Here is a 17658-nt window from a genome sequence, read left to right on the forward strand (position 1 = left end):
AAGTCCACCAACCACAATTTGAGAACATTTTCATATCCCAGAAAAAAACTCTGTACTTTTAGCAAGTTCCTTCCATTTCCCCCAGACCTTCAGCCAGATGCAACCGCTAATCTATTTTCTGCCTCTATGGATTTACCTATTCTGGACATTTCATAGAAATGGAATTATACAATACGTGGTCATTTGTGACTGGCTCTTTTCACTTAGCACGATGTTTTCGAAGTTCATTCATGTTGTAGCATGTATTGGTACTTCCCTTTTTGTGGTTGGATTATATTCCATTTTGGATATATCACTTTTTTCCATTCATCAGTTGATGGGCGTTTAAGTTCATTCCACTTTTTTGGCTGTTAGGAATAGTGCTGCTACAAACATTTGTGTACATGTTTTTATGTGAACATATGTTTTCAATTCTCTTGGGTGTATATGCTTAGGAGGGGAATTGCTGGGTCATATGGTAACTCCAGGTTTAACCTTTTGAGGAACTGCCAGAGTGTTTTCCAAAGTTGCTGTTCCATTTGATGTTCTCACCAGTTGAGTGTGTGAGAGTCCAGTTTTTCCACATGCTCACCAACACTTGTTACTGTCTTGTTTTTTAAATTGTAGCTACCCTAGTGGGTGTAAAATGGTACCTCAGTGTGGTTCTGATGATGGCTAATAGTGCTGAGCGTCTTTTCATGTGCTTATTGACCATTTGTATATCTTCTTTGGGAAAATGTCTGTTCGTATCCTTTGTCCATTTAAAAAATTGGGTTCTTTTTTTTTTTTAATCATTAGTTTTAAGGGTTTTTTTTAATACAAGTTCCTTATCAGATCTATGATTTGCAGATGTTTTCTCCCATTCTTTGGGTTGTCTTTCACTTTCTTGATGGTATCTTTCAAAGCATAACAACTTTTAATTTTAATGAGGTCCAGTTTATTTTTTTCATTGATGTGGCTTGTGCTTTTGGTGACATATCTAAGAATCCATTACCTAATCCAAGGTCATGAAGGTTTACTCCTATGATTTTTTTCTAAAAGTTTTATAGTTTTAGCTCTCATATTTAGGCCTTCGATTAGTTTTGAGTTTTGTGGGGGGTTTTTTTTGCGGTACGTGGGCCTCTCACTGTTGTGGCCTCTCCCGTTGCGGAGCACAGGCTCTGGACGCGCAGGCCCAGCGGCCATGGCTCACGGGCCCAGCCGCTCCTCAGCATGTGGGATCTTCCCGGACTGGGGCACAAACCCGTGTCCTCTGCATCGGCAGGCGGACTCTCAACCACCGTGCCACCAGGGAAGCCCCATTTTGAGTTAATTTTTGAGTATGATGTGAAGAAGGGGTCCACCTTCATTCTTTAGCATGTGGATATCCGGTTGTCCTATCCTTTTTATTACTGTTGGTTGGAAAGACTATTCTTCTCTCCATTGAGTTGTCTTGGCACCGAGGTGTAGAACGTTTTTTATGTTTGCTGTTTATTTATTTTGTGAGGTATCTGTACTTTTTTTTTTTCCCAACTTTTTAATGGAGTAGTATCTTTTTTTTTTTTTTTCCCCTGAGTTCTTTATATAATAAAAAGTGCCACAACCTTTCTGGAAAACAATTTAGCAACATATATAAGGAGCTTTAATTATGGCCCTATCTTTTGACTCACTGTTTCCACTTCCCCGAAACAACCATTTTCCCTGTTTTTCACTTTTTAAATTTTGCTCTGATTTTCTTTATGTTAAGTTTTTCTTATTGTCATACTAAAAATATTGTTTCCAGTATTTTTGTCCATTTTAATCTACTTTAATTCACCTGGAATTTATTTTATATTTTAAGGTGGTACAAGGATCAAAGATTGCCGACACAGCCCTCCAGTTTAAAATACCACCTGTATAATACACTAATTTTATATGTACATGTATCCTTTTCTAGACTTATGTAAAGAAATCTATAGCTTTATAGTTTTGGTATCTGGCAGGATAGATTCCTCCTTCATTCTTACTGTTTTTCAAAATTTTCTTGACTATTGCAAAAATAAAGTTGCATAAAATTATAAATTACTTTGGGGGGAATATGCAGGTTTTGTTCTATATGTTTAAAGGGAGGTTCTTGTCTAAGCGCTTTTTTTCCATTCTCCATGCCCGCCTGGACAGTGGGGACTGAGCAGGGAAGTTGGTAGTCTGAAGGCTGCTTCTGACAGATTTCTGCAGGAGTTCATACACCTCTTCTGTCTTGTTGAACACCAGTCTGAGAGAGGAGGAACTTAAATGCGCCCTAAGTTTGTAAGCACTTTGCAAACTGGAATAGCCTTGAGCAAGTACGTGGAGTTATATGGGGAAGGCCAAACACAGGGACACGAGACATGTCTTCTCTTCCATTTTGCTGCAGACTCAGCTTCACCATCCATTATGTTTTTTGAGACACATGTAAGCAGTGTGTAGAGCTTATTAAGCATCTACAGATAGAAGTAAAGACCAGGGTTTGAATGTGCTGTATAGTTTCCAGCCATGCTATTTCTACATGTTGAGGTTTCAATATACTGTCACGTATAGCTCAAAATATGCTATATTAAGAACATCCCAGATGAGAAGCAATGTGTTAATTTTTAATAACTTTAAAAAGTCTTTTACAATTTAATCATAAGGTTGAGATTTTTACCAGATTTTTGTATGGTATGTTTGTTTTGTATGTAGCATTTCTGTATTTTAAGAAATGGGAGGAGGACGACTGGCTGGATTCTTCAAGTCAGTGCCATGAGAAAATGGGGGAGGGCGGCAGGAGATGAAGAACCTTAAAGACAATAACCAGAGGTAGGGTTTGGGTCTGAATTGGGTCTTGATTTGTGCAGACCAGCTCTAAAAGACATTTTGGGGGCAAGTAGAGAAATTTATATAGGGACTAGATATTAGCAGATATTAAAGAATCCTTCATTTCGGGCTTCCCTGCTGGCACAGTGGTTAAGAATCTGCCTGCCAATGCAGGGGACACGGGTTCGAGCCCTGGTCCGGGAAGATCCCACATGACGCAGAGCAACTAAGCCCATGTGCCACAACTACTGAGCCTGTGCTCTAGAGCCCGTGACCCACAACTGCTGAGCCCGAGTGCCACAACTACTGAAGCCCACGTGCCTAGAGCCCATGCTCCGCAACTAGAGAAGCCACAGCAATGAGAAGCCCGTGCACCGCAATGAAGAGTAGACCCCGCTCGCTGCAACTAGAGAAAGCCCAGGCACAGCAACGAAGACCCAACACAGCCAAAAATAAAAACAAATAAATAAATAAATTTATTTTTTTAAAAAAGAATCCTTTTGTTAGATGTAATAATAGTATCATTTCCTCTCTGTTTATCCATATGTTTGAAATTTTTATAAATGCAGAAGAGACCTAAACAAGGATCATCTTACATTTCCCATATTCTTCTATTCCTATTGATTTCCGCTTGGACTTTCTAGTCCATGGGAATAAGTTGATCAGTTCTGAAACATTTAACATTGATACTGAATGCTGCTGGGGGCATAGTCACAGGCTGTTGGAGCTTTATTTTAAAGTACCAGAAAAAAAGGAGAGGGTACAGTTTATGCCTAATCATGGGAGATTGGATAAACAAGTGTATAGCCACATGTTCACTACACGTCATACTGCAACTTAATGGTATGGGACAGAACCTGGAGTAAATGTGAAGCCAGATGGTTCATACGTACACATGTGCATAGGAAAAAAGACTGGAAGAAGAAAAACCTGTCTACGCTTCAGTAGTGGACTCCTGACTGTCAGGATTTCACATGTTAATTATTTCCTTAGTTCTTTTGCTTTCCACATTTTCTACCGGGTGCATATATTGCTTTTATAATCAGGGAAAAAATAGACATAAGGAAAAGAGGCTGTTTTCTCTACCAGTGAGGAAGCTCGACCTCTCAGCTTGAACTTTGTTTTTGCTTTGGATCCTGGTTAGGCTTCCAGGGGTTGTGCTCCTGAGCAAAGCCAGGCGGTTTTTCTACACACTTATTTTCTGAGTTCTCATCAAGATAAAACCAAAGCACAAAACCCTGTAACTTTTAAAAAATGAGATTTGGTTCATTAAGAAATATTTTTATACTTGGTTTTCCCCTAATTGCAGGTGTATAATTTTGATTCTTAATTTGGAAAATCAGAGTGGTGGTGTACTTCATGGGAGGCACCATGAGTGTTGTGAAATCAGGCCAGGAGTGTGACTGTCAGAGCAGAAGATTAGAAATCCCTGAACTGTGGATTATATTGTTACATATTAGGAACATTAAATCTCGCTGATTTCACAAGTTTCTTTAGTAAATTTGTGTGAAGAATGTTGGTAGTTGGTAAAGAGTAAGAAGGTGGTCTCCACAGGTCACCTTTTCCATTTTCTTTTCAGTTAAGAGATACGGTCGGTCTGGCCTATTTGAAAGGCTGAGAACAGCTAAACTCTATTTTTGAATCTTTAGCAGATCATTGAATACTTTTAGAAAAAATATTGTCAGATGTCTGCATAGAAACTTTAATGGAAGGCAAAGCATTTCATAAGCATTAACCATTGTACTGGGTGGTTGTATTCAAGATAAGTGTTGTCTTATTCTTTTTTTTTCTTTTTTAACTTTATTTTATTTATTTATTTTTTGGCTGCGTTGGGTCTTCATTGCTGCACGTGGGCTTTCTCTAGTTGTGGCGAGCGGGGGCTACTCTTCATTGCGGTGTGCAGGCTTCTCATTGTGGTGGCTTCTCCTGTTGCGGAGCACGGGCTCTAAGTGCTCGGGCTTCAGTAGTTGTGGCACATGGGCTCAGTAGTTGCAGTGCACAGGCTCTAGGGCGCGTGGGCTTCAGTAGTTGTGGGGTACAGGCTCAGTAGTTGTGGCTCGCGGGCTCTAGAGTGCAGGCTCAGTAGTTGTGGCGTACAGGCTTAGTTGCTCCATGGCACATGGAATCTTCCCGGACCAGGGATCGAACCTGTGTCCCCTGCACTAGCAGGCAGATTCTCAACCACTGTGCCACCCGGGAAGTCCTGTCTTATTCTTTTAGGAGAGGTAATGAATGCTGCAAGTATTGTCCCTCTGGTCACAAGATTATGAAATCCAAAGGGTGGCTCTGATTCTTATGCTCCATCAGATATTCTCAGTGGGTTGTGATTGGTCAGGCCTTGGCAATCTTTTTAATTAGGTTGAATCATATGAAATTGCCAATGTTTGGTCATTTGGGCCTAGAGAAACAACAGTTTCATATGGTTGAACCTAATATAGTAACAGCTTTTCGTGCACTTGTATGTATTGTAGAGTGAATTGGGTTTTTATTACTACAGTTTAGAATAAGCATCGCTTTCTTGCTCTCAGATGATCATACAAAAGTGAACTTTAACCAGCCTTGCTTCTGAGTTGGTTTATTTCTGTGCCTCTGGATCTTCCTTAAAGTTGCCAATGAGCTAAAGAGAACCTCACCAGCTGCCTTCTCTCTGTGGCTGATACTATCCATCAGCTTTAACATTAGTTTGAAAAATAATTAATGAACGTGAATTGGAACTCTGAAAGCTTATTAAAATATTTTTATTTGTTTTATTTTAGTCTCAGATGCAAACATCAGTGGGAATTGGACCCTCACAGGCAATTGCAACGGGCCCTACTGCAGATCCTGAAAAACGCAAACTGATACAGCAGCAGCTGGTTCTACTGCTTCACGCTCATAAATGTCAGAGGCGAGAACAAGCAAATGGAGAGGTTCGGGCCTGCTCTCTCCCACATTGTCGAACCATGAAAAATGTTTTGAATCACATGACACATTGTCAGGCTGGGAAAGCCTGTCAAGGTAAGTGCCATTTTCTGAAGTCCTGGGGGCAGAGCTTAGGACGAAATTTGTCTATTATTCTCAGGCACCTCTCTTGTTAATAAGGTTCCCACCACCTACGTCCCCACACGCCGACCAGTCAGATGCCTCTGGACACTGACCTGCTGAGGAGAAAGGCGACTTGGTTTTATAATATTCTGTGAACTTCTGCTGGCTGGGGCTGTGCCCTGCGTTTGTTCTTTTCTGCCTTCCTGTGTCACGGAAGACCTTTGTCCCTTCTTGACACTGTCTTCGTCATAACTGTCTAGATCATGGTTTTCTTTTGGACAGTGTAGCTCACACACATACACACATGCACACACCCTTCCCAGAACCTGGAGCATCTGTCTTGCAGTCGTTTTGTGTGCCCACACTTCCAGGGGCCCACTGCCTTGCTCCTCTGCCCTTTCGTCTTGAGGCTCATTGGGATACTGGTGAAGTTGTCCTGGGTGACTGTCTGTGACGTGGGAAACTGTGCACCGTATCATCCCTGCCACTCCTTCCTTCCCATCCAGGAGGGGGGGACTCAGGCGAGTCACGTGCCCCTCCCCCCCGCCTGCTCTTCTATAGCAGACACCCCAGTTCTCCCGAAGAGACTGTTTCTTACTAACAACTCTACTTCCCTTTAATCTTTATTCTCTTTCCTTCTCTTCAAACTTGTGCTCCTAAACCTTGGGGAGAGTCTCTCCCTGATCTCCCTCTTTCCCTTGTGTCATTTGTGAGTCCCAGGTGTAACCCTGATCCTGATGGAAAAGCAGAGGAGGGTCATGCTAGACCTTTAGAAAGAAGTGACAACACCTTCACATGGAAGCAAAAATAAAGACAGAGGGACCAGGCACAGCTGCCCTCTCAAGTACTTTGAGAAGTGCCCAGCGTCCCCTTCAGAGTCTCCACAGACCTCTCATTTGCTTCTGTCTATATTTCTTCAGCTATAGTATTTAGATGGTTTCATCCTTAAACATAATGTAAAATTTGTAATTGTAAATAGTGACATTGCAGAATTATTATTTGTTCTGCCTTTCATTCCAGTTGTGCAGTATTTCAGGTCGAGTAGTTTTTGTTTTGTTTTTGATTTGTGGGCTGAACCTTATTCACCATCATTCATAACATTGCTTCTATGGGAAGTTTTTGTTTGGAACTCTCAGTAGTTGACTTACAAACTTTTTGGAAAATAGCCTGTTTGTAAGTTGAGGACTGCCTGCACTGTGCTGTGGTTACACTTGTTACCATTTTTTTATGGAAGCTGGCATTATAATTTAGGTGTAATTGAAAGCGTGACGATTTGGATAGAAAAATAACATCTCGTTGTTTTTCTGGTCATAGTTGCCCATTGTGCATCTTCACGACAAATCATCTCTCATTGGAAGAACTGCACACGACATGACTGTCCTGTTTGCCTCCCTTTGAAAAATGCCAGTGACAAGCGAAACCAACAAAGTAAGTGAGCATTGGGGGTAGAGAAGCTTGGCGATGAGATGATAAGCTCTTTCTAAAGAGAATACAGAGGAGTAGGTAGGAAGCAGGGCAGAAACTACTAACCGCAAAGTATAGTGGGAGCAGAGGTACCAAGGTGGAGACCTGAGGGCGAAGCTCAGCTTAGCGAGTAGACAGGTCCTCCATGTGCTCAGTGACATGGTCGCTTTGGAATCCCCCCCACCCTCCACCCCTAGCACTAGAATTGGTCACAGCAGAGCAGTGAGTGCAAAAGAGAGGCGTCACTTTGTTCAGAGAGCCGAGAGCCAACATGATGACTCTTCATGTTTCTTGACAGATACTCAGTATCTGAGGATTTGAGTGTCATGTCACTGTAATGGCGGCGACTTTGGGGTGAGGGGTGGAGTAGACTGGACACTTCTCTTGGAATTACTCTAAAGTAAGTTTTGAGGACTCCGTGTTCTAGAAGAGTCAGGGGGTCAGGGTAAAATCCCACGTGCAGACGTTTAGGAGATTTTCCTCCTTGGAGATGCAGTTCCCAGACCTAGTTGCATAACTAACAGTTTATTCAGCACAAATTGAGAGTCTCTGCACCAGGACTGGCAGCATCCTGATCATTCCCGTCGTTTTGTCATCTTTCCAGTCGATCTTTGTAGCCTTTAGCTGATCGGCTAATCAGCGCCCTGCTTAGGAGGCCTGCGTGTGGCTCCCAGGGGCTCCCTGTAGGCATCAGAGCAGGGAAAGGATGAGCATCTCTCCCAAATTTTCAGTCCCTTCCTGTCATTTCCGAGGTGAAACTGTGGTCTTCGGGTGTATCCCTCAGTTTGGGCAGATAGGCCGTGCCCTTGAATCTTGTGTCACCCCTTGGGCTGGAGCTGCTCCCCATGACTACAGCACCGTCGTCTTCGTCTTCCTCCACCTCATCTGTGCCGTCTTGCCACCCTCCCCTGTTTGTCGTTATGTGTTCATTACTCTCATTCTTCTTGATCACCTGCCTCAGACCCCACTACTGCCTGCAGAACATGTGCTGCTTTTCTTTCTGGTTGTTTCCATGTGGCACAAGGAAAGATGGACAAGCACACCATTCCTCAGAGCACTGTGCAGGCCACAGGCTTTCCTCTCAACAAGCCCAGCTCCTCCCTTCCAAGAGGGTCCCTCACGAGCCTGCCCCATATGGCTGGGTGTCCATGGCACAGGAGAGATGGTCCAGGGCCACAGGCCTGTCATCCTCCCTCCCTCCCTGCAGAAGCAGTCATACTAAGCTTCCTTTAAAAGTCATGTTCCTAAATCAGTTAAATTATACTTTGATTAACCAAAAATTGAATTAATACACAACTTTCCAGGACATCTCTTATATAAAGTGAAGATCTAGGAGTCTGGGTCTTCTAGAACCAGGTATTTGGGACAGTAGTTCTAGTGGAATGCAGTCTGGTTTTCCTTCAAGTTAGTGTAAAACATTTTTTTTAAGTAGTATGTTGTGATGGCTAGTTTCTTGTGTTTTAGGATGTATTTCAGTAATAGACGTGGGGTTTTTTTTGTTTTTGTTTTTTTATTTTTGGCTGTGTTGGGTCTTCGTTCCTGTGCGAGGGCTTTCTCCAGTTGTGGCGAGCAGGGGCCGCTCTTCATCGCAGTGCACGGGCCTCTCACTGTTGCGGCCTCTCGTTGCGGAGCGCAGGCTCAGTAGTTGTGGCTCACGGGCCCAGTTGCTCTGCAGCATGTGGGATCCTCCCAGACCAGGGCTCGAACCCGTGTCCCCTGCATTGGCAAGCAGACTCTCAACCACTGCGCCACCAGGGAAGCCCAATAGGCGTTTTAAGTGCCAAAATATTCATTTGTCGAGTTTGTGGTTGTACAGTATTAATTCCGTGAGTAATGAATTAAGACATTGTTCTTAACGTTTAATTTGGGGCTGTGGATTTTCTGAGCTCTTTTGGTTTTTAATATGTATTGCCATGACAATTGTAAAGATTTCTCTTTTTAAGAAACACTTTGTGTGGTTTTTGTTTAAAAAAAAAAGAAAAATGAATGTGGGTTTTTTTTTTTTTTTAACTCCTTATAACTGCCTATTGTGACAATTGATCCAGTGCGTGCTCTCAGAAGTGGTAAACCACAGTGTTTCTCCTAGTCATAATGTAAGGTGTTACCAGGGTGATTTTATAATATAAAGTCACGGAGAAGGTGTAGACTAACTTTGTGCAAGGTTTTGGCAAATTTTCATGAAAGAAATGAAAGTGGTTTCTTTTTGTTTGTTTGTTTTTGTTTTTTTACATGCTTCTCAAATTACGTTTCTGCTCTGAGTCTGTTCCTTTGGCTCTAGCACTATAGTTTTGTGGGTACAAAGGACTTTGATAGACTGAGCGAGAAAGTTGCAGCAATATCTTTTCTGTAAATGTTTGTTGCTGTTACTCCTCTCCTGAAGCAAGTTGTGCTTATCATGTGTGAAATGGGGTTTAGGCAATAGAGAGGAACTGTGGATCTGACGCTCTAGCAGCTGAGAGTCAGCTCCACTGTTAGAATACATCCAGTTGACCCTTGAACAGCTCAGGGGTTAGGGGCACCAAACCTCTGCACAGTCAAAAATCCATGGCCCGGGACTTCCCTGGTGGTCTAGTGGGTAAGACTCTGCGCTCTCAGTGAAGGGGGCCTGGGTTCGATTCCTGGTCAGGGAACTAGATCCCACATGCATGCAGCGACTAAGAGTTCACATGCCGAGACAAAGAAGTCCGCATGCCGCAACTAAAAGATCCCACGCGTCACAGGTAATACCCAGCGCAGCATAAATCAGTCAATCAAACCACGGCCTTCCCACTGCATTGGCAGTTTGGTTCTTCCCTGTCTTTGGTTCTGCATCTGCAGATGACAATGTGTGGGTGTCATATTTGCTGTTGAAGAACATCTGTGTGTACGTGGACCTGTGCTCTTCAAACCCGTATTGTTTAAGGGTCAGCTGTACTTTAAAAATGATGTGAAGGGCTTCCCTGGTGGCGCAGTGGTTGAGAGTCCGCCTGCCGATGCAGGGGACACGGGTTCGTGCCCCGGTCTGGGAAGATCCCACATGCCGCGGAGCGGCTGGGCCCGTGAGCCATGGCCGTTGAGCCTGTGCGTCCGGAGCCTGTGCTCTGCAACGGGAGAGGCCACAACAGTGAGAGGCCCACATACAGCAAAAAAAAAAAAAAAAAAAAAAAAAAAAATGATGTGACGATGGCATCAGTCAGAGGAGTGAGGTAGAGGCAAGTCAGTATTATCAGCAGTCCTGTCAGGGAGGCTCAGAGTGTGCTGGAGGGTGGGGCTGGGCAAAGCCCAATTTCAATAAAACAACAATGGAAGAGCATTTTAGACAGCACAGCTGATATGCCTGCAAGGGCACAGATCTGACTGGATTCAGAGGTTCCTGTGCTATAGTAAGGTTTGTAGTGGGTGGTAAGGACCCCTGGGGACTGAGACACACCTGTGTCCACCGAGGCTGTGCTTTCCAGGCAGGTTTTCCCACAGATGCTCACCCTACCTGGTGCACACATCCTACTTATCTAACTTCTCTCACTGATGTCTCTATTGAGAGAACCTGCCAGAATCACCTGTGGAGCCTACACAGTGGTCATTGAAAGGAAACTCAGACCTCTTTGGCCTGTGTTGAGATTTTGTTTAATTTTCCCTTGAGTTGTTTTCAAGAGATTCTGCAATCACTGATCTTGAGTTATCCATCCCTTATAGAGATAATCAGATTTTATTGAATAATTAGGACTTTGCAAGGTATATACCTAATGTCAGTCCTGGCATCTGACTCCCAGTAAATTCCAGTACTGTACAGGGTGGCAATGGGGACAAGGGGCTGTGGGAACACATGACCGAGTTCCCTATTTGAATTCATGTTGCCTCATCAGTGGGGTTATTGCTACTCAGCATGCGGTCCTCAGACCAACTGCACGGGCACCCCCAGGTTGTGTGTTAGAAATGCAGAAAATTGGACCTCATCCCAGACCTCCTGTGTTACTAGACTACATTTTAACAAATTCCCAGGTGATAGGGACATGCTGCTCTGAATGCCTTGAAGGGCAGAGTGTCTGTTCTGGAACCTTTGAGAAGGTGTGAGTGGTTCTCTGGGGGAAACCACGGGTTTCCCAACTCAGACCAGAAGGACTGTCAGAATGGGTGCCCCAAGGTCAGCCCCAGAGCCACACAAGCCCACTTCACTGCCCAGGACTGCCTGGGCCCTGGGCTGCACCTCACGTGAGCCTCCACAGGGTCTCAGTCGGCAGTCCCCAGACCTGTGACTTGAATGCCTCTACTGGCTTGATGCTCACTACCTGGCCCTGCTGTGTGTTCCAACTTTAGACCCCTCTGATTGTTTGAAATGCATTCCTTCAGGGTGTTGAGTCTTCCTTAAAACGTGCCCTCAAGACGCCTGCCTGGTGGTCAGCAAGCACTTGTGGGATGGCCGCCTGTTCCACCTGAGGGCTCCCCAGAGACCCTCAGCCACCTCTGACAGCCCTCACTCGGGTAGGGGTGGGGAGCGGAGGGGGCAGGGCAGCCTCTGACTGTAGGGACAGAGCATTGGGCTTGTTTTCCCTGATTTAAGTACCAAACGTTCGCTGGTGATAGACTTCATCAGAATAGCTTTGTCCTTGCTCTTCTGGGAGACACAGGGTTGCCACTTCTGAGTCTTTGGCTTCTGAGGAAAACCTGCTGCAGGGCGTGCATTCTTGCTTGTTGGTGGCTGTGATGGGAGGCCTGGCCCTGGGGCTCAGGTGTTCCCCTTTGTCATTGTGCCCTGTGCTGTGCACATGAAGATGCTGGAGAGGAAGGGGGGTCCTGGTGCACAGTGCGTGTGAAGCCCCGTGCTGTGGGAGCAGCTCTGCAGAGACGTCTGTGGGTCTGAGTAAATTTCAGCTTGGCTTTTTCAGTGGAAATCTAAGTGATGACCAGGTAGTAGATGCTTTGCCTGCTCCGTGGCATGTTCCCCACCAACCTCACAAAGCTTTAGAGTTCAGTGTGTCCGTTTTCATTGGATTTCCAAATTGAGCACAGTTTTATTGAGAATGACTGGGGGGACTGGAACTTCTGGTGGATTGAATGTTGCAAAGCAGCAGTGTATAGCGTACATGGACCCTATCCGTGAGGCTTTGTGCTCACTGGGGAAGGACTGCCTTGAAAAGTGGTGGGTGAGTCCTGGGCAGAGCCAACTATGAAACTTGGCCTTTTATTTCCTAAGTCATGGGCTCCTGGTATAGCTGCAACAGAAGGGGAACGGTGGGTCAGTGGAGGGGTTGGGGGTGTTTTGACGTAGCAGGAATGCCGACTGATACTCAAGGGAGAGGAACCCACACTGTACTGAGATGTATTGAGACACTGTGTGATGTGATATTCTAAGGATTGGTTGTGTATGAAACATAGCATTGAGCTCTTGAGAAAGAAAACGATGTAAAGATGGTAAAAAGAACAAGAGGTTTTGACATTTAAAGAGGTAAATGGGAATTCCCTGGTGGTCCAGTGGTTAGGAGTCTGCACTTTCACTGTGGGGGCCCAGGTTCGATCCCACCCTGGTCAGGGAACTGATATTGCACAAGCCTTGCAGCACGGCCAAAAAAAAAAGGGTAAACATCAGTACAGCAGGCTGTATTCTCAATGATACCAGATAAATGAAGCCTTGCTGTTTTAGCACTCCTTTCATTTTTGTTCAGCCCTAAAGCCCTCACTGCTGGGAGGGTGCCTGCTACACTGCCGCAGCTCACCTGCACCTCGTTTCCCTGTGCTGGGCACCACAACATGGGAGGAATCCAGATGCGTCGCACACTGGTCCACCCTTTAGGGAACGTGCAGGGAAGAGGAGATGAGCACCATTGAATTTGATATGGGGTCCAGAGCTGCAGCCTTACATTTGTCAGTATTATCAGATAAATGTGTTGCTCTCCCATCAGACCCTCTGCTCGGTGAGTGCATATCCTGGAGCCTCGCAGAGTCCCCAACATCCAGTCTGCACGCAGTCTGTGCAGCAAGTTGAGTGAATGAGTGAGCGAGAGAGTGCAGGAAGCTCAGATGCCCAAAGAGAAGCAGAGGCCCAGGAGGCGCTGGGGGAATTCAGGGAAGACTAACTGCTGCCCAAGACACCAGCAGGATGTTCACGGAGAGCTAGAGCATCTAGCGCTTTTACCCCTTTCAATCAGCTGTCACCCCCATAGGAAATGCCTGTGTTCCCTTGCCCTTATGAGATAATTTGTGTTATCTCATAGCAAATTGGGCCATGCGTATATGTTAGAGACGCTTTTTATTTGTTTGTATTTTGTTTTCCTTTGTCTCTAAATTGTTAGAAATGTCAATTACCAAATGCTTGCTTGCCTTCAGATAGATGTGTTTTCTTTTAAAATAAAAAATATAGTAATGTTTACATTTAGGACATAAGTGCTTTTAACACAAACAAAAAGTGCATTGACCATGTCAGCAGCTTCCGTGAGACGTGCTGGCTGCCCCATAAGTGGCCTTGGGCTTGCGAATGGCATTTGTCCTAGGATGGGGAATTTTGGCTAAAAGGATGGCATTTGGGGAAGTGTGGACTCGAATGGATAATAGTAGGAAGAAGTGGTCGCTAGTGCATCTTCACCCAGAAACGGAAGGCCACGTACACCTTGTTTCTTTAAATTCCTCTGCCTCCACAGTTGATCAATATGTGTATCAACGTAGTCTGTGTCTGTTCTTTCTTATACCACAAGGTGATAGAAAAATAAGTCATCCTACCATTATCACTTTCCTTTTTACATCATAGTTCTTTTAGAAAATTTAGCATGTCAGTTTCAGGAGTACAGTGTCATGTGTTTAAAGTTTTGTGGAGTATTAGCTATTAGGAAAAAAACACTTTTATAAGGTATTATACATGACTTATTTCAGCTACATGCTTGTCATAAAGTGTACCTTGGGAATTGATTTTCATTTATAATAACAAGGTGCTTGGTGTGTGTAATTGTGTCTAATGAGCATTAATGAGTTTGAGATCTGAATATCCTTATTAGAAAAATTAATAGTATGGAATGTATAATTATCAAGTTTTATTTTTTTAACACATTTCGGTTTAATTAAGTTACTCTGATAAGTATTTGAGTTGTTTATGTTATAGTTGCACTGATGGTAATGTGAGAATATTGTTATTACACATAAGGCAATTGAATTTTAAAGAAAGGCTTTGTGATAGTGTTTTTTGTTTTTTGGGGGGTTTTTTTGTTTGTTTGTTTTTTGTTTTTGTTTTTGCGGTACGCGGGCCTCTCACCGCTGTGGCCTCTCCCATTGCGGAGCACAGGCTCCATGGCTCACGGGCCCAGCCGCTCCGCGGCATGCGGGATCTTCCCAGACCGGGGCACGAACCCGTGTCCCCTGCATCGGCAGGCGGACTCTCAACCACTGCACCACCAGGGAAGCCCGATAGTGTTTTTTTATGTATCAGAGATCATATGTTATAGTATCAGTTTTATAAGCTGCTGTTTATGACATGACTGTAAAGTTTTGGGAAGTTGGAAAGAAAGGAGCTCTTAAGAATAAGAATAAATGGTATGACATAAAACTTCTGACATATGTTGAGTGCTCAGCAAATGGGGACATTTGGATGGATGGATGGATGGACAGACGGATGGATGTTTGGGGCCATCTCTGTTAACTTTGAAGCTCTTGGGAATGGGGCTCTTTATGTTGCCACAGATTTTTCCTTTAGTCTCCGGGGATCAGGCAGGAAGAAGGGTAGCTGGAGAGAACACCCTGTGAGCCAGCCGCAGGCCAGGCCATGGGAGCCGAGGTTGGCTGCCGAGGCCGAGCATCTTTTTTTTTTTTTTTTTTTTAAGTACATTCCCTTTTATTTTATTTATTTATTTATTTATTTTTGTCGGGGGGGGTGATGCGCAGGCTCAGCGGCCATGGCTCACGGGCCCAGCTGCTCCGTGGCATGTGGGAGGCATGTGGGATCCTCCCGTACCGGGGCACGAACCTGTGTCCCCTGCATCGGCAGGCGGACTCTCAACCACTGCGCCACCAGGGAAGCCCAAGGCCGAGCATCTTGATACTCAGTTCTGAGTATCAGCGGTGCTGAGGGGACACCAAGCCTCGGCCCATCACTCATTTCAGCTAGATAGTCACTCTGTCAAGTACAGCATTTCTCGAACAGCTTCACATAGCAGAGGGCTCAGCATGGTGCCCTCCTGCATAGGAAACTCGTAGGAGAGAAAGGTGTGGTGTTACCTGGTCACTGTATGCCACAGTTTCAAGGAAGTGCACTTTTGTTTTTTGGAAGGTCATATCATAGATCTCAAGTTGTTAATAAGTAACAAAACTGACCAACTAGGTATCACCTCTGCTCCTTCTGTTAATCCTTCTGTACCTATGCAGGTGAGAAGTAAAGGACTTGGGGGAGCGGCAGCAGGAGGGGGCTCCTTAGCTCATCTCAGTGGTGGCTGATGACCCCCAAAGAATCAGAAACTTTCTGTTGTTACACGTTTGCTATTTCCCCAGAACCGACTTCTTATGAGTCTCTAGATTTAATACATGAGGACTTTGATTAGGTAATCACTGATTTTGTGGTCTGTTGTTTTCTAACATAGAAGCTTGAATTTTTCTTCAGCTTTTTGCTCTTCAACTACTGCTGTGCAGAATAGATGAATAGAATGGGATCCTTCTCTCTGCACAGTTCCTTTCTTGGTAGCCTTTTTCCAGTGCTTCATGACATACATAGGTGGTCTTCTGATAAAATTTTACTTGCTTTTCAGTAGTTTTTAAATCATTTGTGGACTTCTCCCTTTTACTTATCTTTTTTGTTTGTCTGTTTGTTGTTATAGCCATCCTGGGGTCTCCAGCTAGTGGAATTCAAAACACAATTGGTTCTGTTGGCACAGGCCAACAGAATGCCACTTCTTTAAGTAACCCAAATCCCATAGACCCCAGCTCCATGCAACGAGCGTATGCTGCTCTTGGACTCCCCTACCTGAACCAGCCCCAGACGCAGCTGCAGCCTCAGGTTCCTGGCCAGCAACCAGCACAGCCTCAAACTCACCAGCAGATGAGGACTCTCAACCCCCTGGGTAGGTGAAAGAACTCTCAAGAATTTCTTTGTCCACATGCAGCGTTGGGAATGACAAGTCTTCCTGGAACCCAAGGCTGTTTTCAATTACTGTTTTTACTTTAAATTCAAGTTAATATATGTATATATTATGGTGATGGTATCTTTTAAATGACTGAAATAAAAAACTTCCAGGAAAAGGCTAAAGTGTAGGGTGCACAGAGGATGTTACAGGCTTGTAAAATGAATAGCATTTACAGATGAACCAATATTTTTGTTGCTTCTGTCTGGACAGTTTTCATAAGGGCATTTCATATGGCTCAGAATACAGAATCTCACAAGTTAGAATTAGGGTTGTACCACTGTCACTGACTCTGAGTAGACCATTTATTTGACAAAGAACCTGAAGGTGGGTACAGCTCTTAGCACGTCTTGGTTATGGGCTACCTCATGGGTGGAGGTGACCAGCCTGGACATGGGGAGGTTAACAGGAATCTCAGAAAATCTCTTCTGTCTCAGACTTCTCCATGGATTAGTGTTTCCTAGTGTCATCTCAACCCATTAATTGCCAGTGTTTCATCATTCAGTCACATCTCTCCACAGTTTTTGCCATCTCTGCATAGTGTCTCCTTAATGCTTCTCTTCAAACTGGCATAGTCCTTTTAAACTCAGACTTATGCCAAACAGTTAGGTCAGCAAATTAAATCAAGGTTGTTGTGCTAGTTTTGTTCTTTTCCTAATAAAATATTTTAACCTTAAAAATGTCCAGTTAAAGACATCTCATCTGTTGCGTTTTGGGAAATAATCACCCTAATGCATCTCTAACTCCTACTGGCTAGGAGCCTGGGTTGGAGCCCTGAAACCTGCATTATAATCTAACTCTACTCCTGTTGGTGATATAATCTGGAACAAAACTATTAACTTCTCTGTATCTCACCTTTTTCTTACTTTAGAATGAATACTGTAGATAAGTTGACCTTTTATCTTCTTCACCTGCACTTAAATTTCTATGATTTTTACCTTCTGATATGCAAAAAGAAAAGGATGATGAACATGTATGTGACAGGTTAGCTTACTTATTTAGGTCATGATATTAATGAAGCCAGAATCAAAATCTGAATCTGCAGATGGATCATTTCTGGTTTTTTTCTGCAGCCACAGAACACTCATGATGCCAGCCAGCCTCCATAGAAATGCCTTTCTTTGGTTATAAAGTGCAGTGGGAAGGAGACTGCAACTGAATTTATATAATTTGATCACCGTTGTTGAAAATATAACTCCCAGAGTTCCTGCCATAGCGTTTATTATTATAACTTCTAAGAATCATTTATTTATATGTGACTTTTTATTTATCTGTTATCAGGACTTTAAAGTGTGTATTATAGTTCAGGAGTTGGTTGATTTCTTTTCTT

At 44.0% G+C, this 17658-nt stretch overlaps 1 protein-coding gene across 1 annotated transcript in view; it reads left to right on the plus strand.

The window, feature by feature from the left end:
* CREBBP (CREB binding lysine acetyltransferase) overlaps window positions 1-17658 on the plus strand; it is a 135717-nt gene that overhangs the window by 73090 nt on the left and 44969 nt on the right. The window contains exons 4-6 of the mRNA XM_082643822.1: window positions 5526-5766; window positions 7108-7221; window positions 16026-16268. Of these exons, the coding sequence (XP_082499948.1) occupies window positions 5526-5766; window positions 7108-7221; window positions 16026-16268 (598 nt within the window). The remainder of the gene's footprint in view (window positions 1-5525; window positions 5767-7107; window positions 7222-16025; window positions 16269-17658) is intronic.

This window comes from Mesoplodon mirus (assembly GCF_964341445.2).
Source record: "Mesoplodon mirus genome assembly, chromosome: 15".
Taxonomy (NCBI): Eukaryota; Metazoa; Chordata; class Mammalia; order Artiodactyla; family Ziphiidae; genus Mesoplodon; species Mesoplodon mirus.